Raw genomic sequence first — 24,503 nt, forward strand, 5'->3', positions numbered from 1 at the left:
CTACGTTTAGGGTTTTGTTTCCTAAACTAATTCCCTCTGCATCAGCTGATTCAATTTGACTAGATTCCATTACCCCTGTTTTATTTTTATTGATATTCATCTGGCAACCTACTTTCAGGACACTATTCATTCTGTTCAATTTCCGTTCTAAGTCCTTTGCTGTCTCTGATGGAATTACAATCTCATCAGCAAACCTTAAAGTTTTTATGTTTTCTCCCTGATCTTTAACTCCCTTTGCAAATTTCTCCTTAGTTTCCTTTACTACTCACTGAAAATACAGACTGAAGGACATCAGGAACAGACTACAAACCTGTCATGTACTCCTCAATTACTGCCTCCCCATCATGTCTTTTGACTCTTCCAACAGCAGTCCAGCTTCTATACAAGTTGTAAATACTGATAAAGAAGTGAATACAACTTTAAGAAGTTTTTGTAAAAATCAATTTTATATGAAATGTTATCACTTGTATATTAAACAAATAAAGCTATTCCGCTTCAGGTAGTCAATTGCTAAAGGACTGTTTAAGGCATCAGCATATGAAAAAAGTAAAGTAGTTGACACACAAGACATGTACGAGTGCTTGGGTGAAATTTGGAAAGTGGGAGAGAGTACAAGCCAACAAAAAGTGTGAAGGCGGGTTGTAAGATTTCCCCAGATAGTTGAGTCAGTAAGAGCACAACCTGTGATGGACACTGTTCCGGATTCGAGTCCCTTTCTGGCACACAGTTTTAATCTACCTAGCACTGTAATTTCAGAAAAAAAAATCACAGAGGATGACATGCAATGCTCTACAATGATGAAACTCATTGGACAGCTACACTTACCAGTTATCAGCCTTGTCCCCTGCCAGCCGGGTGCAGTGGATGCGCGACTGTTGGCCTGCACCCACACCGATCACCTGGCCGTTCTTGGCATAGCACACGGAGTTACTCTGTGTATACTTGAGTGCTATCGTGGCGACTATCAGGTCCCGCACTGCCTCTGCTGGCAGCTCCTTCTTCTGCGACACCGTGCGCCCCTGGAAGAGGGACTCGTCGATGACTGCATCGTTCCGCCGCTGCTCCAATGTCAGTCCAAACAAAGTGCGCCGTTCGATGAGGTCCGGCTCGTAGTTCGGATCCATTTCCAAGACACAATAGGCACCACCTTTCTTCTTACTCAAAATCTCGAGTGCCTCTGATGTGTAGCCAGGGGCAATGATACCGTCAGAAACCTGGAGCGATGTATTTAAATTGATAATGACATTAAGAGGAATATCTGGCATCAAAACATGTTAAGTTTGGATGAATACTAGTACTGGCCACAACTGAAACCATGAGGGGAACGACAACATAAATAAAAGAAAAAATTACACTTATTAAGTTATTGTCAACAGTAGACTATAATTTTAACAGTAAAAAAACAAGTTGGAAAAATGTAAACAATTATTAGTGACAACACTTTTTTTTAAAATTAGCCTGCAAAATTGATAAAAGTTTAATTTTTGACAGATTAACTCTTTCGCTGCTACAGACATGCTCTCTGCATACCATGTTGAAGTGGTTTTTGCTACAGCTTTGCTTCTCGCCAAATGTTGGTGCCTATGCCGACAGATCACATTCCGGCCAATATTTTTATCATCCACTTGTCTGAAAGTGAGTGGATGAAATAAATTTATTTTTGCATATCTTATGGTCTGATATCTTCACTCGATAAAAGGCTGAATTTATTTTCATTACGTACCATAGTTACCGTGCCATGTCAAATTAAGTAAAACATTGTGTGAAGTTTTAAGATTAGTTTATCCGATACACTGCAATGAGCGAAATTTAAAGACGATATCAAAATTGTATGTAACAATGAGAGCAGAAGTATATCTCATTTCATTCTCAAGTTACTGGAATTTATACACTAAGAATGGTTGCACACCATGCGCCCTTACACATCCTTGCACCTTTCAAATCACGTGGTCATAACAATCGCCGTATCTCAAACAATTCAAGATATGAAAATGAGGTTTTATGCAAATGGTAGCACACAATGAGGGACGTATGTTTTATGATAAATACTTGAAACTGTTTTATTCACAGAGATGTGAAAATAATTAATCCGCAGCAGTAACAGGTAGTCGCCTCAGGACACTTTCAGACGTCTACAGCACTGTAGGAAAATCCAAATGGCACAAATATACACGTCCACAGCATCTGGGGAACAACATAACAGGACGTGCGTACATTCCCACAGCAGCAAAAGAGGGAAACCCTAATTTTCTATCCTTTTAAGTTCTCAACTGTGACAACTCCAGTGCAATTTTGTTTTTTCATATTTGGTTCCACAAACCCTTTGAAATTTCTTAAAAATACAACATAATTAATTTAAATAATGAAGTACTGCAGCCTTAACATTATTTTGGGCGTAGCATTTCAGGAATTTCATCCTGCTTTCAAGTGCTGTGTGAGTTTAGGAAGTATTGGACACTTCGTGTGTGTGTGTGTGTGTGTGTGTGTGTGTTTTGGAAGGTTCCCTACATTCATCTCCTTCAGTGTTGAACCAGGTTAAATTTGACTGAAGCAACTCAATGAAATATAGTTACATTAAAAGGCATGAAATGTAATTAGTTAATTAACATGACCAGAAATGAAGTTTTGTAAGCAAATAATGTGTTCAGATGAAACCAAGGATGGACAACAATTTTTAAAGCTCGTTTACTGTTTCTCAACTTAGAGGATTATTAATCTTCAGCATTTTTGCTGTTTAGTTTTGTTAATAACCAATATGATTTTCTAAAGTGTTTTTATTCTCTGACTATATGTTAATTTCAAGGGCCAACCTAACCCTGTAATATGAACAAAAGTATCTTTTTGGATACTGTACTTTCAAGCTTGATTTTATAACTAACTGGATAACTTGTATGTAATGATGAGGGAATGTAATTTCATATGATTAATTTAAAGAGATGGCATTCATATTAGTAGTACCAAGATATGTACTTTGCACATTCTATTGAGTTAAAACTATCAATTGTTTGAGAGACAATAAGTTTTGTGTAATTCTCATCAAATTCAGTACTGGAATACAACACGTTCTTTCTGAATCAGTTATATCAAAATGTCAGGTTAGAATCCAGGCCCCTGTGGATAAATTTCTGTAGGTGCCCATGCATCAGTATGAAGTGTTACACTTTAAAAAGTGAATGGTCAAAACTGCAACTGTGGTGACCGCAATAAAACTGACCATCAAAATTGAAAACGTTTTCCGTCAAAAAGTTTTGCTAAACTATGAAAAATTTTGCACCACTATGAACCCTGGTCAAGAAAAGATAAGACCTATTGCTATTTGTGGTGGAGTTTGTGTTTTAAAAGAACTGCAGGCCGAAAGACTGGGAAACAGAAGAAATCGATTCTATAGTTTTTAAATTGCTAAAATGTTAATACATTACTAAAAAAGAAGTCAGTTAAACAGTCTGAAACTAGGGCTTAGAATGAAGAAAACAGAGTTAGGTGAGAGCGGGAGATATGAATAACTCAACTGCCAAGTAACTGCCACAACTGCAACATACAGCACGTGTAATGAATGGTGAATGTAGTTATAATGGACACCTACCTCCAAAACTTCAGAGAAAAATCTGATTTTTCAGGGTAAAAATTATGAAAATAATATATTTTGGATATTAGCAAAAATAAGAATAATATAAGTACACCTAAAAATTTTTAAGCCCTGTTCATTCAAAAGTGGTTGAGGGTTTTGTCTTCCTGTTTACTTACATTGAAGTCCTAGTTGTGCCCTACACACCAAGCTTATGAGGCAAGTTTCTACAGTCCACAAATACGTTAAGTAATCCAGAAGTAAATACCATAATTATCAGTTTCCATACATTACTTCTGGTCATAATTTGTTGTAGCCAGTAATGGTTTCTTCTGCCTGTTAATGTTAGGCCCGGCACTGTGTGTCCAGTTGGCACAATGAAGGCGCAGTGTGTGTGTGTGTGTGTGTGTGTGTGTTGGCACATGGGCACTCATTTAAGGATTTTTGCCAAAAGGTGGCAAAGGTAATAAATTTTTCATTCTTTCTGCGAGCCTGTCAAAAATTTTAATAATACATAACTTTACTCATTGACTATTGTCGAATGCTCTCGATCATGATGACATTTACAGAACATGATGTGAGACTCCCCCTCCCACACTCTCTCTCTTTCTCTCAAGACACGCACACACACACACACACACACACACACACACACACACACACACACACACACACACAATATTTATCTCAATTGTAAAGATATTAAATCATGACATGTTCCCATCATTACAAAGATAGGTCACTTCATACACCAATTCCATGTGGAATACACAATGTTCATGCCTCCAGACAACTTTTCTGACATGCATTGCTAACAATATGTAAGTTACATGAAAGTATTCAGTCATGTTGTTTTCTCAAATTCATTTATAACTCTACACAGTGGCTGATAAAATGCACTACACCACCCAAGTCGGCTTGGCGTAGACACTTACCACTACCTGTGTAGTGTCAGGCTGTGTTGCTAGTGAATGAATAAAATAAACCCTAATGCTGCAGTCAGCAGCAATGCTTTTGTTAACACAATTTGCTCTCTAAGCCTACCTACAGTCTCACCATGTTACTGTACGAACAGAAAACGTAAGGAAATGAGAGGTTAAAAATTAAAACACTTACAAGGAAAGTAAAAGGAGTATATAAAACTGAATCAATATTCAAACCTCTCGAGAGATTATCTTGGCAGTGACAGCATCACACGTCCTGGATAGGGCCACAAAGTCTCCGAAGGACGACATCCTGTCTGCTCCACGGGCACGGGCATAGGCAGTGGCCAGGGGCGTAAGCTGCTCCAGTAGGTCCTCCACCATGCACAGCCGCGCCTGCCAACAGCAAAACTGTGTATGTGTTTGGCAATTTATTTTTCGCTCCACTAGTGAGCTACCACTTGCAGACAACCAGTTCGATATCTATGAGCCATTACACTGAATGCAACAGCACTTGTGCAGAGAAGAAACCAATCCCTCGAAATCCCCTCGATAAGAGTGTTACAAATTACACTGGTGCAAAAGTTCGTATTGGTTGGTTTTTTTTTCACATGTTGGTATTCCTGTTTGGGATAATGTCATTGGACAATCCACAGCAAGAAAATGGCTCTCTCATTTTAGGGAGGGTCATTTTGACATTAGTGACACTATGTTTGAGAAGACCTTCAGTGTATTCAAGAACAGTACAATGTGACGAACTGTGATCATTTCACCACGGTGTGATATTTGCTTGCAATGGGAAAGATTCCAGAATCAGGTGTATGGCTACTGCATGTTCTAAGCCAATATCACAAAAATCTGCAGCTGGCCGCATGTGCATCTCTGCTGGCTCATCATCAACTGGCTCCTGAACAACACCAACCATTCCTATCCTGAATTGTTACTGCTGACGATAAATGGTGTCTTTAAGCTAACATAAGGAAAAGAAAGGAATGTTTGAGCCCAAACGAAGCAGCAGCTCCCCAGCTGCACGTGCCCACAAAAGATAATGTTAAGTGTCTAGTGAAACAGCAAAGGTGTTATGTACTACAAACTGCTTCTCCGAGGTGTCACTAACACCGATGGCATTTATTGTCAACAGCTGAGATGTCTTCCAGGCACAATCAAAGAACAATGATCAGGAACACTACACGAATTGATGGTACTGCAGGATAATGCACAACCCCACTCTGCTCGACACAATAAACAGTGTACAGGAGTTAGACTGGGAACACACTTTGCATCCATCTTATTCACCTGATCTTGCGCCTTCAGATTATTTACCTTTCCGCCCCCCCCCCCCCCCCCGCCCCCCCCTATCTACTCCACAACCTTCAAGGAATTTCCTTTCCAATTTCCTTTCCACTTGTAAATGCGATCTGCACATGGTTCAACAAGTTCTTCACCTCAAAACCATAGGATTTCTATGGTTGCAGAATTGAAAATTTACCTCAGCATTGGCAGGCTGTTGTAAATAGTGAAGGAGAATATATTATTGACAACTGAAGTCTCAATTACATGTATCTGTTGTGCTTATTAAATTTATTGAAAAATACTATGAACTTATGCACCAATCCTATATTTGGTATTGTCTGTACTTGTGTGCCACATAGTAGAAATAATGATACAGTCTAGGCCACTGCTCACCACATCTTTCATGTGAGGTCCATTGTCAGTGGAAAGTGCAGGCTCACTTACTGTTATAAGCAAAATTATGTTTTAAGCAGAACTTTACATGACCATTTTTAAGAGCAGTCCCAAATTAGTCTAGGGCAATATTAGTTTTATCATGAATAGGGTCAATGAAACAAAAAGAATAATCAGTACTCCAGCAGCATTCAAACACTGCTGCTGCACGCCAATAGCAGTTAGTGTGGCCCGGGCAGTGCTGTCACTGCTGGAGTAGTGATTATTCTTGTTTTACAGTCCCTGTTAATACAGCGAAACTGTGATTGCAGTTAACGAAGATTTATTATGTGTTCACATAGTGCTTACAAAATAGTTGCGGAAAAAGAAAAAAAAATAGGAGACATAAAATAAGTATACCACAATCTTATAGTTGTAAATGATAACATAATTTAAATTCCCTGCTGAACAGCACGTATCTCACCGTGACACATCTATAGTTAACTCTGAAATAAATAGCGGCATGAGTCAGACAATAACTCACAGTCTGGTCGGAGTCCGGGCAGTGAGTACACAGAACTACAAAATTTGCAGCACTCTAAGAAGACAGCTGCTTCGGTCATCGAAATAATATAATATCACAAACTGGAAACGACAACCTGGTTGAACACCCCCCCAAGCTCACTATTAATCATGCCGAGAAAACATGATTGAACTATCAATAATGCTGCTCCATTTCAAACTGAGGAATAAGCATTACAGATGATGTTCCTGTGATCCACGGGTACACAACTTGGAGCATAAATGTTTTTAGAACGCAAAAAAAAGCTCCAAGAATAATTTGTGGCAGTACAGAAATGGAATGCTATTAACTTCACTACTAAGCCAGTGTTCTATGCTTACTTATCTATGAAACTATCTTATTCACTTGGAACTTCAAGAAAACAGGCAAATTGTTTCAGAATAAGAAAAAGTACACAATTACTGTAGCACAGGACAATCACAAAAATACAGCAAAGATATTCCAGATCATCATCGTATCAGAGGTGTATAACTGACATTTGTACCATACTACACTACAAGATACCACGGGAAATAAATATTTCTACATTCAAGGCATTTCTAATAAAACACTATTTCTATTTTCTAAAAGGATTTCTGAATATGCAAAAATAAATATTACATAAACAAGCACTCATATACTGAGGCTGCAAGAATACCTACCTTATTTTATTTTGTCTACTTCTTTTGCTGATAAAATGGTTTATTGAATCAACATTTTGACCTGTCCAATATCACTTTTACAATTCACACTGTACAATATAACTGGACTATCACAAATCAATCAATTGTACCATTAAAAGAATAAGCCACACTCAAATTTTCTGTGGACAAATTTTTTGTTGCAACTTATATTTGAATCTTACAGTATTTCAAAAGAACCCAAAAATACACTGATGTGACAAAAGTCATGGGATACCTCCTAATAACATGTGGGATCTTCTTTTGCCCAGCGTAGTGCAGAAATGTTAAGTGGCATGTACTAACCAAGTCACTGAAAACCTTTGCAGAAATACTGAGCCATGTTGCCTGCATAACAGCCCATAATTGCAAAATTGTTGCCTATAAATGTTCAATGGGTAGCCAAATCATTTGCTCATATTATTCAGAATGTTCTTTAAATCAACTGCGAGAAACTGTTGCCCACTGACATAGTGAATTGTCATCCATAAAAATTTCCATCATTGTTTGGGAACGAAGTCCTTGAATGGCTGTAGATGGTCTCCAAGTAGCAGAACATAACCATTTCCTGTCAGTGATCAGTTCAGCTGGACCAGAGGAACCAGTCCATTCCATATAAACAACGCGAACAATTATGGATTAACAACCAGTTTGCAGAGTGCCTTGTTGACAAATTGGGTCCACAGTTTCATGGGGTCTGTCATACTCAAACACTATCATCAGCTCTTAGCAACTGAAATTGAGACTCATCTGACCCACAGTTTTCCAGTCATCTGCCAGGAGAGGTGCTGCATGCAGCATCATGCTGTTACCAATGACACTCATGTCAATCATCCGCTGTCATAGCTCATGAATGCCAAATTCTGTCACACTGACCCGAGGGATACATTCATTGTACGCCTCACATTGATTTCTGCGATTATTTCATGTCTGTTAGTACTGACAACTTCTCAAAAATGCCACTGCTCTTTATCATTAAGAAAAGAGCGTCACAACTGCATTGTCCTCGGCGATAAGTAACACCTGAAATTTAGTATTCTTGTCACACTCTCGATACTGTGTATCTCCTAATACCGAATTTCCTAATGATTTCCAAAATGGAACATTCCACATGTTTAGCTCCAAACACCATTCCACGTCTAAAGTCTGTTAATTCTTGATCGTGTGGCCATAACAACATCAGATAGCTTTTCACACGAATCACTTTAATATAAATGACAGCTCCGCCAATGCACTGCCTTTTTATACCTTGTGTCCATGACACTATTGCCATCTGTATACATGCATATTACTGTCCCATGACTTTTGTCACCTCAGTTTAAGTGTAACAGAGTAACACACATTAACAAAGCACCCCACCTCATCTTTGGTGAGTGGGACACCCACTGCCGCCCCTGCAGGGCTGACGTGCTTGAACGAAGTAGCCGCCGGCAGCCCAAGCGCCCTGTCCAGTTCACGCACCAGCTGCCAGCCGTTTAGTGCGTCGCACAAGTTGATGTAGCCGGGGGAACCGTTGGCAACACGCAGTGGCAGTGCACCCCGCGTCGTGAACAGCTGTGCCGGCTTCTGGTGGGGGTTGGTGCCATAGCGCAGTGTCAGCTGGCCCTGCCCACTGCTGAACTGCCGCCGGAAGTAGTCAGAGATGGCATCGTCATACTGCGCTGTGTGTGTGAATGCCTTCAGTGCCAGGCGCTGCCTGCAGAAACAGTAAGGCAACAATCTTGACATACTGCCACAATCTTCCGTCCCACATTCGCCTTATTTGTGGCCACGAGATTAATTGAGGCAACCAGAATCTATTCATTTTTGGGGTGGAATTCACATATGGTTTTCTCTCACTGTGGTATTCTGCTGCCCAATGGCATTGCACAATATCCTGGTACATTTCTATCCCACCCCTGTACCCAATCCTTTTGCTCCATGGCTCTTATCGCGGTAGAAGACCCAGATGCAAGACCTGTCCTATTCATCATACCAGCACCAGCTACTCCAATTCTGTTACAAGTGTCGCCTATCTCATCACGAGCTGTGCCATTCATGACAGAAGCCATTCGGCCTAGTAAAATATCTGCAGCCACTGTGCAGCATTCTATGTGGAAATGATCGATAATAGGCTATCTGTGAGCACAAACAACTACCACCTAACTGTGACAATCCTGGACTGAACCTTCACTAGTCCCTTTCCTCGACCTGCTTCAACATTCTACCTGCTCCCGCTCCAGTCTCATGTACCCCTTCTCTCTCTCTCCCTCCTCCCCCCTCTCCCAGAAGCTAACATCTATTCTGCGAAGTCCTTTCCCTCTTCCCCAGTTTTCCTGCTTCATCTCCCCCGTCCCCCCCTTCCAATCACAGAAAATCTGACTGCTTCTGCTCGCCCCCAATGAATCACTGCTATATGAAAAGGCATGCAAATCCAAAAACTTGTATATCTACACTACAATAACCATTGTCTATTGTGCTAGGAAAGAACTATGCCCTGGCAGACATGGTACACTTACACAATGAACTGCAACTAGCTCCTGTCATAGGTATTCCTACTGTAAATAGCAGCAAATAAATTTCTATACTGTGTAATGGAGTAAGGCAGTTCTTGTCCGAGATTTAATTCATAAATTACCAGAAATGCTATGCATGTACCTTCACCTTTTTCTCAGCATACAGCCTGATAAGCTTGCAGAGTGCATTGACTGCCTCAGAATCTTCAATACAGGAGTTGGCCACCAAGGGTGACAAGGGGCTACCGACGACAAAGCCGTTAATTTGAAGATTTCAATCTTTGGTCTTCCTACCCTATGCTGGGAGACTGTCCTCCAAAATCAGTTAAATCCTAAGCACAAACAACAACAGGATGTTTTGCCTGTCACCATCAAAGTCTATTCTGTTCAGTTATGTGAAGGACAGTCTGGCGATACACAGCACTCTCTCGTGCAAGTGTGGACTTCCGTATGTCAAACAAATAACACAAAGCATTTGAGAATGATGCATGGAAAATCAATGTTACACTTGTCCACTACCTCACTACAATTCAGTGGCCCAACACCCAACTGTGCCATCCACTCAATGGACTATGACACCCTTGAAATTCGGGCATCTGTATCATCTTTCTGGGATTCAATTATCATGGAGTCTTACCAAGACAGCATATGATGCAAGGCAGGAGGACAGTGGGTACCTTACACCAATGCTACTCACGGAAATGAAGTCCCACGCTTCTTGATAAAGTGTAGGGGAACAATGCAGGAGACCCACACCGTGGTACTAGGCAAGGTCCTAATGGAGGTGGTTTGCGTTGCCTTCCTCGAACCTTAATGGGGATGAATGATGATGATGAAGACAGCACTACAACACTCAGTCATCTCAGGGCCGGTAAAATCCCTGACCCCACTGGGAATCGAACCCAGGACCTCTCGCTCAGGAAGTGAGAGTGCTACCACAAGACCACAAGTGGCGGACCACCAATGGATTAAAGGAAGAAAATAAATGTCTATATGTTTCGGCACAAACCCCAATTTCTTGTCTTGTCTTCACAGCCCGTACACAAGATGTGAGATTTATGTTGGTGGCAGTAGGAACTATCTGCAATCTGCTGCAAATGCTGGTTCTCTAAACTTTCTTATCAGTGTTTTGCGAAAACAACATATTGTTCCCTCATGGGATTCCCATTTGAGTATAAGGAGCATTTGCACAATGCTTGTTTTCATTGAATCTGAAAGTAACAAATCTATCAGAATGCCTCTGAATTGGTTTGGAGTCTTACTTTAATTGGTGTGGTAGGGGTCACTAATATGTGAGCAGTACTCAGGAATGGGATGTCCAAGTTGTCTGTATGTGGTGGGTTGCTCAAGTATTGTCGCACAAATATTCTGTTTATGGTCTCCTTTAGAGATGAGATGCCTTTTCTACAGCCTAACTTATGTGCTTGTTACATATTTCATGCCACTTTGCAATGTCATACCTACATATTTACTTAGCATGCTGACTGTGTGAAGCATTACATCACTCTACAGGATTGTTTTTCCTACTCATCTATTTCAAGTTAGTTAACCCACATTTATAGCAACTTGTCATACAAGACACAAAATGGAAAATCTGGTCAAGTCACCCTGTATCATCCAACATTCACTCAATGATAATATTTTCCCATACATTGCAGCACCATTGGCATACAGTGGCAGATTGCTGCCAATCCACCTGCGCTATCTTTTAAGTATATATAGATAACAAGAGCAGGCCTATCACACTTGCCTGGGACACTCCTAATGATCCCCTTGTCTCTGATGAACACATGCTATCAAGGACAACGCACTGGGTTCTAGCACTAAAAACATTGTTGATGCACTCTCATGTCTATGTTAACAGTCTGCATTGTGGCATCTGGCACATTCAGTAATCTATTCTCATATATGACAGAGTGACCCTGTCAATGTGGTGTAACACAAACCACCAGAGTCCATCACCAACTGTGTCTGTAGCAGAGGGCTTGCAAACATTTACTACCCACGTTTGGCATTTGTTCGTTTGGTACTGTCAGCAAACATGGACTGGCTCAGTTTATGGGTTTACTGGTTGCTCAAAGATCTACATTAACCTTCCAACACCACTGAAGTACATGGGAGAGAATACTTCCTGTTGTACAACACATTAGAGTTATCTCCCTTTCCATTTTCATATGGAGCACAAGAACAATGATTGCTCAAATCATCCTGTGTGCGCTATAACTAGTCTATCATCATCTCTGAGGACCCCACAAATGATATGTATGGAGCTGGAGAATATTCCCATATTTACTCGATAAAGCAGGTTAGCTGGATATTTCACAGCAGAAATACTAGAAGAGGAGGAGAACTGCTAACAAGCAGCACTCTCAGAGAAATTATTTAAGTTATTACTTGGTCCAAAAACAGCATTTTATACTAAGCTGTAAAATCCTATATTTAGGGGAGTGAAATTATAAACCAAGTGTGTGTCACACATATAAATGTACCCACTCATACACGATTAATATTAAAACTGAAGTGTGTTGTTCCCCTCAAAGATTGCTGTAAAATAAAAGACTTTCATATAGAACACACAGTTTACATTATTTCACATAGGTGAGAATGCATAAATAGAACCCATTACTTATTAAACTGTTTGAACACTTACCTTATTGTAGTACATACAACATACTACTGAATATGACTTCTATATATTGTGAGTTTTACCTATATAACTGTCAGAAATTCTCATAGTTACATATGATGTAAAACATTTATAATCTGACAGACTGTAGCGTAAATGTTGAGGCATGGAGACATACTGTGTACTACACTTTATTATCTTTGGTTGGACTTGTAAACATAAATCAGTTGTGTAACCACCGGTACGTAGAGTGCGTCCACACAAAATGTTAGAACCAGTCTGTAGCATGTACACGAAGAGTAATAGCGTTTGCTACACTTCATTCTTGACACTGTTCAAACACATTGTATTAAGTATTTTGTTCCCCCATTACTTTCCGAAGGCACAAAGAAATTAAAGACATTAGCTGCCATGGGCAAACTCGAAAATTTGTGCCAGACCAGGATTCAGACCCAGGCTTCCTGCCTGTTAGGCAGATGCACTGGCCACTATACCATCCGGACACAGTGGTTAACACAGTTGCATGGATTACCCTAGCACACCTCCTGTCAGACCCAAATTCTCTATTTATCCACAAACTACTGATGTAGCGTCCCTTACCCACTATCCTCGTCACGTGTGGCATTTCGGCAATTCCCATAAGAGTTCAAGCTTTGTATGCATATGCACAGAAAGGATCATTTAAGTCGTTTCCATTCTTTCGGACATGTCCAAAAGAACAGACACCCCACATATATAATTAAGATGAGGAGGGCAATTGATCTCTTTACTGCAGATGCACACCTGCATACCTACGGGAATCGGCAAAGTGCCACGAGTAATGAGGATAATTGGCAAGAAGCACTACATCAGTAGTGTGTGGATATGTTGAGAATTTGGGTCTGATGGAAGACATGCTGGGATAGTCCATCCATGCAGTTGTGTTAACCACTGTCTCCGGATGGCACAGTGGTCAGCGTATCTGCCTAGTAAGCAGGAGGACGGCCAGAAGATCTAGGTGCTCCAGTCTGGAACCGTGCTGCTGCTACAGTCGCAGGTTCGAATCCTGCCTCGGACATGGATGTCTGTTGATGTCCTTAGGTTAGTCAGGTCTAAGTAGTTCTAAGTCTAGGGGACTGATGACCTCAGATGGTAAGTCCCATAGTGCTTAGAGCCATTTTAGTAAGAAGGAGAGACAGGTTCAAATCCCAGTTTGGCATAAATTTTCAACTCTTCACCATTTATATAAATCAATGCCCACTGGCAGGTAATATCTTTAATTCCTTTGTGTCTTGATTCATAATGACTGCAGGATGTTTTGTACTTTTAATTTCTGTTATGGAGGACAAGTTTTATGTTACTTGATGCCAAAGCTTTATTAGTGCTATGTAGACTATTAGAAGTGACAAAATTACTTATTTGACATCTGATTGTGCTTTGACATCTACACCATATAGCACTGCACTGAAAGTTCAATATGAAATGTGTTTCTTTTCTTGCACTTAGTAATTAGGATACCTGGTAAGAATCTGAAGAGTGAAACTAGTTCTGGGTAAAGAATTATTTACTAGCAGCTCTTAACAGTTGATATAGAACTTAAAAAAAAAGAAAAAGAAAAAAAGAGGTATTGTACATCAGTAGAAGAAAATACACATTATGTACTATTACGCAAGTGCCTAACAGGCTCTGGAAGCTGTGATAGCCATTAAACACCTAGGAGTATGTGTGCAGAGCAATTTAGGGGAAAACAACTATGTAAAACAAACTGCATGGGAAAGGCAGACGATAGAGTGAGAGTTATTGAAAGAATACAGAGGAAATGTACTCCACTCACCGAGGAAATGTACTCCACTCACCAAGGAAACAGTTTAAGAAACCCTCATTTGAACAATATTTGAGAAGATTATCAGTCATCGACCTGTACTAGCTTGGATTTATACAGGGAATAGGGAAGACACAAAGAAGATCAAGTTTCACCACAGTTTCATCTGACAAGCACAAAAGCACCACAGAGATGCTCAACCAGCTCCAGTGACACACTGCAAGACAGGTGCTTTACACTGTCGTGTTGTTTGCCATTAAAATTATTAGAGTGTACATACCTAGAAGAACCAGCCAATATATTGCTTCCTCCTACGTATATCTTGCAAAACAACTAAAGATAAGATCTGAGCTCACACATATTCTTACCAGCAAATGTTCTTCACTGCACACAACTTCAATAGGAAAGGGGATGTGACAGTGATACACAAGGTATCCTCCTCCACACAGCAAAAGATGGCTTGGGAATGCAGGTGCAAAATAATATTTTGGATAAGTAATGCACATGTGCATACAAAATGTGGAGTGATGTGTATACATAAAAAAGTTTCTGCTGCTCGTTTCTCTCTCAGTTGCCTTCACTGACACATGAGGCTGCTGACCCAAGTCTTGGGAAGGACGAGAGAGAGAGAGAGAGAGAGAGAGAGAGAGAGAGAGAGAGAGAGAGAGAGAGAGAGAGAGAGAGAGAGAGAGAGGGGGGGGGGGGGGTTGAACAAACACATATCTGTGAGTGTTTTGACAATAAGTCAGACCAACAATGTTATATAACTACTGATGCAAAAAGCCTGAGCATTTGTAAGTTGGGGCAGATGCCTAGGATAAATGCGTGGGCAGATGCCCAAAGTTCATTATGTCCTAGCATTTATGCATTTTAAAGATTAATTGACAAGTGGCCCTTATAAAAAAAAATTAACATGATATTTTGTATCGGAAAAGGTGTTTTGCAACACTGCTTTTCAGGGAGTGGGTAACCAAGTTCAAGTAGTTGCTTGGGAGTTAGTGGAGCGTTACTAGGGGAAATAAATTGGACTGTAAACATAACTATTTACATCTTTAATGAGGTCAATTCTTGGGTTAGTACATAATAAAAATGAAAACAACATTCAATATTAAAACTAATTTTTGAAGTATAGTATAGTTTATGTTGAGTAGCTAGCCTGTAGGTGGTATTTTTACTTACACTATACTACTGTAAAAAATTAAGAAATTCTTCTCCGTCAGCTGCTTGATCCTTATAAGTTGAAGAAGATTCATGAAGTTCTGACTCTGCCTCCTATTCTCCTGGATCTTATTCCTCACCGACTACTGGGTTCCTTTCCCACTTTGCTTGGACTGTTAAATATGGACTTTTTTCTTGGGATCGACAGGCTTAGGTCATGTTCTTGCTCCACTGACTGACTGACTGATTGATGGATTGATTACTGAGAGGGTTTATGGGACCAAACGGCAAGGTCATCAGTCCCACAATTCCAAAGTTATTCACAGAAGAAAGAGGGTCTGCTAAAAGTGGACAGATCCGGTAAAGGGGAGTCAAATCGAAGTAAAAAAAAAAAAAAAAAAAAAAAAAAGTAAAAAGCATAAAAGGTGAGACCAAATCTGAAATGGAAAAAAGAGCAATCTTCCATGCAGAGTAGTCATGGGGTCCCCACACCAAGAAGACATGAAGAGAGGTTCCAACCACAACTACCCTGTCCTATTCCTACATCTTGTACGTGGAAATAAAAACCACTTTCATGGAGGAATATTAAAATTAAGGACTCTGGAAGGCTATACTTAGCACAAAGACGCAAAAGAAGGGGACATTCCACCAATATGTGGGATACTATCAGTCTGGCTCCACAACCACATTGTGGGAATGGTTTGTTATGCAGGAGGAAACAATAGGTGCGCCAGGTATGACCAAAGTGTAGACATCATAAAACAGTGGATTCCTTCCAAGAGGAATGGAAGAGAGGCAAACTGCAGTGGACTCCTTCACTGTGTGGAGTTTATTACCATGAGCAGTAGCACACCCGATGTCATTCCACCAAAGAGAGATTTGGCAGTTCCGCATATCCGCAACTAGAAACGTGACGAGAATGGGGGGGTGGGGGCAAACGGTCAGCCAGTTCATTCACTGGGATGCCCCCGTGACTTGGGACCCAGAGAAAGACAACTGAGCTGGCAGCCTGGCCGAGGGCAGAGAGAAGGCCATGGATAGCAGAGACCGAAGGATGGTGAGAGTAGCATCAGTCAATAGCCTGCAGGCTGCTCATTGAGTCAGTACAAATAAACACACGGTGCAGAGAGGTCTGAGAAACCAAGTGGAGGGCTCTGTGAATGGCTAGAAGCTCAGCTGTGAACACACTACATGATGCTAGCAATAAATGGTGTTCTAAGCCAGTAGGAGACATGGAAGTATATTCCACCTCATCTGTTGTTTTAGAACGATCAGTGTAGAAAATGGTGGCACCCTGTAAGTCTGCAAGCATGGCACATAAAAGATGCCTGAAAACCACATGGGTGACAGAGACCTTGGGACCCTGGAATAGGTTGGTCCCAATCCGTGTCTAAGCACCATCCAAGGTGGGGTGTGGGAGGAAACACACGGGGTGCATTCCAGTGAGTAGAAATGGAGATTCTGACAGGGGGAACTGAGACACATGCTAACTGGCAATCAACACCCGTGGGCGGTTGTCAGGAGGGAGACATCCCTCATTTGCAAAAAGGTCAGGGTACATGGGATAGTCGGGGAATCGGCAAATGGCGATTGTGTGAGAAACCACGAGTTGGCTCTGTTATATTTGTAGAAGGGGAATCCCTGCTTCTGTGAGGAAACTGTCAACGGTACTAGTATGAAAGGCACCAATAGCCAGACACACCCCACAATGGTGAACAGTGTCAAGTATTTGCAGCGTGGAAGCAGCCACCGAGTCATAAACCTGACTGCCATAATCTACTCTGGACAAGACCAGAGCACAGTACAGATGAAGTAGAGTTGTATGGTCTGGACCCCAAGATGTTTGGGACACAAGGTGGAGAGCATTGAGCTTCCGCATGCATGTAGTCTTTAGGTGGCGAATATGGTGCAGCCATGTCAGCCTCTTACCAAAAATAAGGCCCAAGAAACATCACTGTGTTTCAACATCGAGGATCTGGTTACTTAAATAAAGTTCGGTATCGGTGTTTACTGTGGGTCTATGACAAAAATGCATAACCTGCATTTTGGAGGGAGATGGCCTACCCAGAGACCCATTGGATGACGCCTTGGAGCCAGTACTCCGCAGATGCTGCCGAGTGGGAGCAGCACCATATACAAAAATCGTCGATGTACAACACCAGGGTAACCACACGCTCAACAGAGGTTACAAGCCCATTGACAGCTAGGAGCGAGAGTGTGACATTTAACACAGAACTCTGTGGGATACCACTATTTTGAATCTGATGGGCACTGAGTGAAGTGCCAACTCAAACCCGGAAGAGCCAGGGAGATAAAAGCTCGCGGATAAAAATTTGTAGGGGGGCCACGGAAGCACCAGTCATGGATGGTAACTAAAATGTACCCAAGCCACGTCATATGCCTTTATGTGGATGAAAAAAGATGATGGTTAATAAAAGCCCGTCAGATTACTGTTTCCAGTCTGAGTAAATGGTCTGTTGGAGATTGTCCTTTGTGGAAGCCACACTGATATGGAGACAAAAGGCCCCTTGAGCAGTTTACAAAGTACATTCATCAGGCTAATTGGATGGTAGCTGTTGAGAGATGTTAGGTTCTTCCCAGGCTTAAGGACGGGGATAGGTATACTGTCTCATCATTGCGACAGGAAAGTTCCCGTGAGCCACATGTGGTTGAAGACTCTGAGGAGATGTTGCCTCTGGGGAATGTCCAAGTGTCGGATCATCTGTTGGTAGATGGAATCTGTGCCTGGGGCTGTGCCTCGTGAAGAGGCAAGAGCCTGCAAGAATTCCCATTCAGTGAAGAGTTCATTATAGGGTTCAGCATGTTGCAGGCAAAACAGAGAGGGGGGGTCTGTTCAACTCGGCATTTCTGGCACAGAAACGTACAGGATGATGATGCCATCACAAAGAGTGGTGCAAGGTGTTCTGCAAGGACCAATGAATCAGTGCAAATAGCACCTCGGAGGTTAAGACCCTGGACAGTTGACTGTCACTAGCAGCCCAGAAGGCTATGGAGCTTGGACCAAACATGCGACAAAGAGGCATAAATCCCTAGGGTAGAAACGAAGCGCTCCCAGCATTCAATTTTACTCTGCTTAATAAGGCCTTAGCACAGGCATATTTAAAAGCGAGGAGGTTGGTCTGTAAAGCTTGTCGTTTAAATCACTGCAGCGCATGACGCTGGTCCTGGACAGCAACTGCTGCATCCTTGGTCCTCCACTGTACTGGTCAATGACATGGGAGACCTGTAGATAGGTGGGACAGCAATGCTAGCAGCTTGAAGAATAGTGCATGATCGCATCAATGCAATTCAAGAGGAAGAGGGAAATGTGGAAGTGTACATAAAGGCCAATTGGTTTTGTGGAATGCCCAACGTGGGGGCCTGCCTGCCTGGCGGCAGCAGGGGGACCACTGGAATGTGGTCACTGTCACAAAGATCATCAAGGGATGGCCAATGTAGGGGAGCCACGAAGGCAGATAAGATCGTGAGATCGATAGCAGTAAAGGTGCCATGCGTGGCACTGAAATGGGCAGAGGGCCCATCATTGAGGAGAGACAAATTGAAGTCTTTAGCAAGTTCGTCAATTAGGAGACCCCTACCCGTTTAAGTGGCACTTCCACCCACAGTGGATGCTGGGCACTAAAGTCCCAAAGGAGGAGAAACGGGGGCATGAGCTGCTGTATTTAGGTAGACAGTTCAACATGAGGAAGTGGCCTACCTGGAGGGATAGACATAAAGAAGCCAAGAGGTGATCATGTCACTCGGTCAGTGACAAGGATGGGGCGACATCCATAAATAAGGTTGTGAAAGGGGAGATGCACCTCTGGTGGTGAGCTAGGAATCCAAGTGGAACAATGAGAAGGAACTTATCCTTCACGTAATTCAATGCAGCACTGTCACCTATCACCACCAGAAACTTTTCTGGCCCATGCTTCTGTGAAACATTTGTGATTGCGGCCCTTGCTTTCATAAGGGGCGTTCACAAAGGAACAAGCCAGAGGCATAATTACAGAAACCAGTACCTGTATGTTGGAAGTATTGACCGTGGCTGTTGAGGCACTTGTCCCAATGTGACACAAGGTGGTGAACGGCTGTCTGATAAAATTCCCGGCGCTGCGATGTTAATCAGTTCTGCACGTACAGCTGGAGGTGGCTGTCTGAGGTGGATCATCATGCTGACCTCATTTGAACAAGATAGCCCCCTTCTGATTCCCTTCCTGCAGCATGGGACCGAAGTGAACGCCCAGTATCACTCTCAAACATTGACCACCCTTCACCAAACAAATGAATCAAAATGACCACGCAATCTCACCCGTGGGATCATTCTGCTCCACGACAATGCAAAGCCTCATATACAGCCAACACAGTCGTGGCACTCCTGCAGATAGGTGGTTCTCAGCCATCCTCCATACTGTCCGGACCACGCAATTTTTAGGGGCAAACCATTCATCTCTGATGACAAACATCCAGCTGTATGTGCGGAACTGGTTATCATCACAGCCCTGGGAATTTTGTGAGACAGCCATTCATCACCTTGTGGAACAGTGTGACAAGTGTCTCAACAGCCAGGGTTAATACTTCTAATGTACAAGTACTGGTTTCTGTCATTATGGCTCCCACTCGTTTCTTTTTTAACACCCCCTTATAGTTATTACAAACTCAACAGAAAGTGGTTCAGGCTTTGAAACTTTGACAATAATGGATTCATGTTTGAGGTTGCTTCAGTGATCTCACTACAAATAATACCTGTAACACTACGTAAGACAAGCCTGAAGTTACTTTGCTTCTCACTCAACCACAAAGAATTCAATGCTTATCAGATAGACAGACCATTGTTGCCAATTCCAAGTAACTGAATAACTCACAGAATTGCACGACTTACCTGACATCACCGGCCACTCACCCAAAATATCATCTACTACATGTAATTATAGCAATAGCACTAATATTTACTTAGAGTAACTGGAATTACAGTGACAAGAAGGGTAATCATAAAGATTTTAATTAGGAATGTATAATGTGGCACTTCCAATCCACAATTCAAAGAATCACCAATTCTCTAGGACTCTACTAGTATCAGAATCGAATGATTCCAGTGTCTTGGACATCGATTCTTTGTTAATAAGTCTTTTTTTATGCCAGTTTTATATTCACAGCAGTGCAGTCAGTCATACCAACGCGTATAAATAAAGGAGCAGAATAGACAATTGGAGTCTGCCTCAAATGTTGCTGCATCTGACAATAAAACCATTTTTTTCCCCCTCGAAAATAGTTTAACATTTAGTGATAATTTTGTTGTTGATAATCATTCAGATATTTCAATGGATTATAAAGTGTGTTACACTTCAAAGCAATTAGCTTAGGGCAATGTCTTGGTATATGTACCGTCTTATCACTTCCTGTTCTTCAATTCTTTGTGTGTGTGTGTGTGTGTGTGTGTGTGTGTGTGTGTGTGTGTGTGTAAGGGGGGGGGGGGGTGAGGGGGTGAGGAGGAGAGGGAGAATAGTAGAAATTGTAAGAAGAAAAAGGACATTATCAATGACAAGCAGCTGTCAGCAATACTTGCCCTTTCCTCGCTACAACAAGTTGGAGTGCTAGTTAAAAAAACCATGCTTCTCTCTTCTGTCCTTTCGTTCCTAGTAATAATGGCAATAAATGATACACGTAGTTTTAAATTTAAACATTTACCAACTTTTAACTTCGGGAATATCATTCCATACCTTATTACAATTGATAAATTATACGTTCTAGCAGTAAAAATTTTAAAGGGTACTCTTTTTTTATAAATTCCCATATTTTGGGCATTTAAAACCGCTTTGGGATAATACCCTTTTATAAATATCCTGCCCACTGGGCATTTGTCTAGCACAAATTGTGAAATATAACTGTAATGCAAATTAGGCCAAATCATGCTTACATGTCTCTGTGTATCTTGAAGTGACTAATACTACTTTGCAAAATGTTTCACAGACAAACACACCACCATCACTACTACCAAACCATGAAAATTTACACAATGCTAAAAATACATCGCACTACATGCTTACAAATTTCCACATGTCAACTGTAAATGAAAGGCAGCCTACCTCGTTGCAAGTTCAGTATCCTTGCCAGGCGACTTCTGAATTTCGGCAACTACCGAATCATAGTCTGAAGGATCACAGAGCACAGTAACACGATCATGGTTCTTGGCAGCTGCACGTAACAGCGTTACCCCACCTGTAATTCACCATACCACTTCTTTATAGCCAAAATTTAATTAATCTACAGGTGTAATCCAATCCACATTTCATTTCTACAACACAAAATAATAATAAAAGTAAAGCTTTACAGCCCCCACACAAGATATACAACCTGTGCGACTACAATGTTCTGGCTGAATACACTGTCTCAGGATTACAGTTCTGCATCCTGACTGGCTTGAGGTAACCCCTCAGGTGTAGTGAGCAAGGGGAGAAAGACGTCTCTTAGTGAGTAGAGTATGACATCATTGCACTTTTTTTTTTAATTTTGGGAGGGGTTTGTTTCCCCCAGGTGCCATTAGACAGGTAACCTGAAACTGGCAAAGTGCACCATGAGCCACAAAGTGGGTTTCCTATTATTAGTATGGATACCTAGCAGCCTTATGCCTGCCTACTGCTCAAAGTCCTTACTTTCTACTCTGCTTGTTGTTGTTTTGATTTTCCCATTTATAATCCTGGCACAAACACTTTTTCCATTTGAATGTTGCACAAAAACAATGCAGTATCTGCCACATCAGCGTCTGACATCTTTATTTGGATCACAAAATTGTGTCTCTGGCCAATCTTTTATGCAGCTTGCAAAGTATAATAACTAAACAAAACAATTATTCAGCACAGACCAGCCACAGCACCAAAATTGACAATGTACTAACTGAAGATTGAAATATTTATCATGCCAAGAAAACTCTGGTGAAAGCCCAAAATGGACATGGGCGTAAATAAAAATACGTAAAAAAATGGTTGGTTGTGGTATTCCTTAAAATAATATCACTATGGTGCTTTATGCTATTAGTGCCGCTGACAGATAAATTTAACCAAGTACACTAGGAAGATACCTGCTACTTTGGAAAACAAAATATCATATAGTGGATGACTTACCAATGTCAATGTTTTCCACAGCATCAGGAACTGTGACATCAGATCTTGCAACAGTCTTGACAAATGGGTACAGGTTACACACAACCACTCTTATCAAGTTGTAGCCCTGCTTCTTCAGATCAGCTTGATCAGAATCAGTTAAACGTGCTAGGATACCTGAAACATTGGAAATTTTATGTTGTACTTCAGTAAAAGATGTTTAACTGTAGCTCATTCACCAAATCACCGAGTGAGGTGCTGCAATGGTTAGCACGCTGGCCTCACATTTGGGAGGACAAACATTCATTCAAATCTACGTCCCATCACCCAGATTTATGTTTTCCACCATTTTTCTAAATTACTTTTCGCAAATGCCCGGATGGTTCCTTTGTAAAGGGTACGGCCAGTTCCCTTCCCCATACTTCCCTCATCTGAGCTGGTGCCCTCCAGTCTGTAACGATCTCAATGTCAACGCAACATTAAACCCTAATCTTCCTTCCTAACCTTCTTACAACTATATTATTGCTATTATTTTAACAATGATGAATTTCCAGACTTTTTTGTTGTTATTCAACTGCAGAATGTTGAAGCAAGCTGTACTGTAGCGGTTATCACATGGCCATGAAGCATGTCACTATATTAAGGGAGCATCAATTAAGCATCTCCTCTTCTAAAGGCAGACTTGTTGCAAATTATATGAACCTGTTCCTCAATAAATAATACAAGGGTAAGGATAGATTGCTTCTCTCGCCATAAAGATCACACACCGAGTTGCAGGTAAGCACGATGAAAATACTGTTGCACACTTAGATTTCAGCCAAAGCGTTCTTCAGAAAAGGAAACACACATTTACTCGTTCAACCAAGCACACCTCATGCACACATGACCACCATCTGCGGCAGCTCGGGCCAGGGTGCCCGATATTCCAGGTACATAATCCAGGCATTTCAGACCTGGCTGCTGGAGATAGCAGTCATGAGTGCATAAGGTGTGCTTGCTTGTATGAATGAATGTGTGTTTTCTTTTCCGATGGAAGCTTTGGCCAAAAGCTAATTGTGCAACAGTATTTCCACTGTGCCTGCCTGCAATTCAATCTGTCATCTTTAAGGTGAGTAGTAACCTATCCTTTTCCTTATATATTGCTGATATTCCAACGTGGAGTTTCCATTATTTGTTCCTCAATACATGCTAGTCAATGAAAGACGAAGCCTGATTCAGCACTCACCATTATGTTTCATTGATCGACTGTTTCCATTATCCCAGACAATTTCTATCCGATTTGGCTCAAGTTGACTGATCCTGGTTATACGGTGCAGAGGGCATATAACAGCAGACTGGTTTTCAAAGATGAAGAGGGACAGAGTGAAGATGACTTAGGTCCCAAGATATTTAAATTGGACCTGAAGAAAGCAATTAGAGAGCTCCAGGAAAAGAAAGTATTGGCTGTCATAGAATACCATCTTTGGCACTGAAAGTCCAAATTTAACAGCCAGATTGGCTGAGGCAGTAAACAGAGTTTATGACACAGGAATTTGTTCTCAGGACCTACTTAACACAGTTCTAGTATCTTTATTGAAAAAGAGTAACATAAAAGAATACAAAGACTATTGAACAATTAGTTTTTTTTAAGTCATTATGGAGAACAAAAAAGAAAATTGAGGAAAATATTGAGGAAGGCCAGAGTGGGTTCAGAAACAATAAGGGAACCTGAGGTGCTACAGATTGTCTGAGCATAACTGGAGAAAGAATGACAAATCAACAAGATGGTGTCTACTCATTTTATCGACTGGGAGAAAGCTTTCAATAAGTTGGTGGTGGTTAGTGTTTAACGTCCCGTCGACAACGAGGTCATTAGAGACGGAGCGCAAGCTCGGGTTAGGGAAGGATTGAGAAGGAAATCGGCCGTGCCCTTTCAAAGGAACCATCCC

At 41.3% G+C, this 24,503-nt stretch overlaps 1 protein-coding gene across 5 annotated transcripts in view; it reads right to left on the reverse strand.

Moving 5' to 3' along the window:
• Positions 1-24,503, reverse strand: part of LOC126293737 (bifunctional purine biosynthesis protein ATIC) — a 96,751-nt gene that overhangs the window by 34,451 nt on the left and 37,797 nt on the right. For all 5 annotated transcript variants that reach the window (XM_049987081.1, XM_049987078.1, XM_049987080.1 and 2 more), the window contains exons 4-8: positions 22,597-22,752; positions 21,562-21,694; positions 8,755-9,091; positions 4,726-4,884; positions 826-1,214 (exon numbers count right to left, since the gene is read on the reverse strand). In XM_049987081.1, the coding sequence (XP_049843038.1) occupies positions 826-1,214; positions 4,726-4,884; positions 8,755-9,091; positions 21,562-21,694; positions 22,597-22,752 (1,174 nt within the window). The remainder of the gene's footprint in view (positions 1-825; positions 1,215-4,725; positions 4,885-8,754; positions 9,092-21,561; positions 21,695-22,596; positions 22,753-24,503) is intronic.

The sequence above is a fragment of the Schistocerca gregaria genome, chromosome 10, assembly GCF_023897955.1.
Source record: "Schistocerca gregaria isolate iqSchGreg1 chromosome 10, iqSchGreg1.2, whole genome shotgun sequence".
Taxonomy (NCBI): domain Eukaryota; kingdom Metazoa; phylum Arthropoda; class Insecta; order Orthoptera; family Acrididae; genus Schistocerca; species Schistocerca gregaria.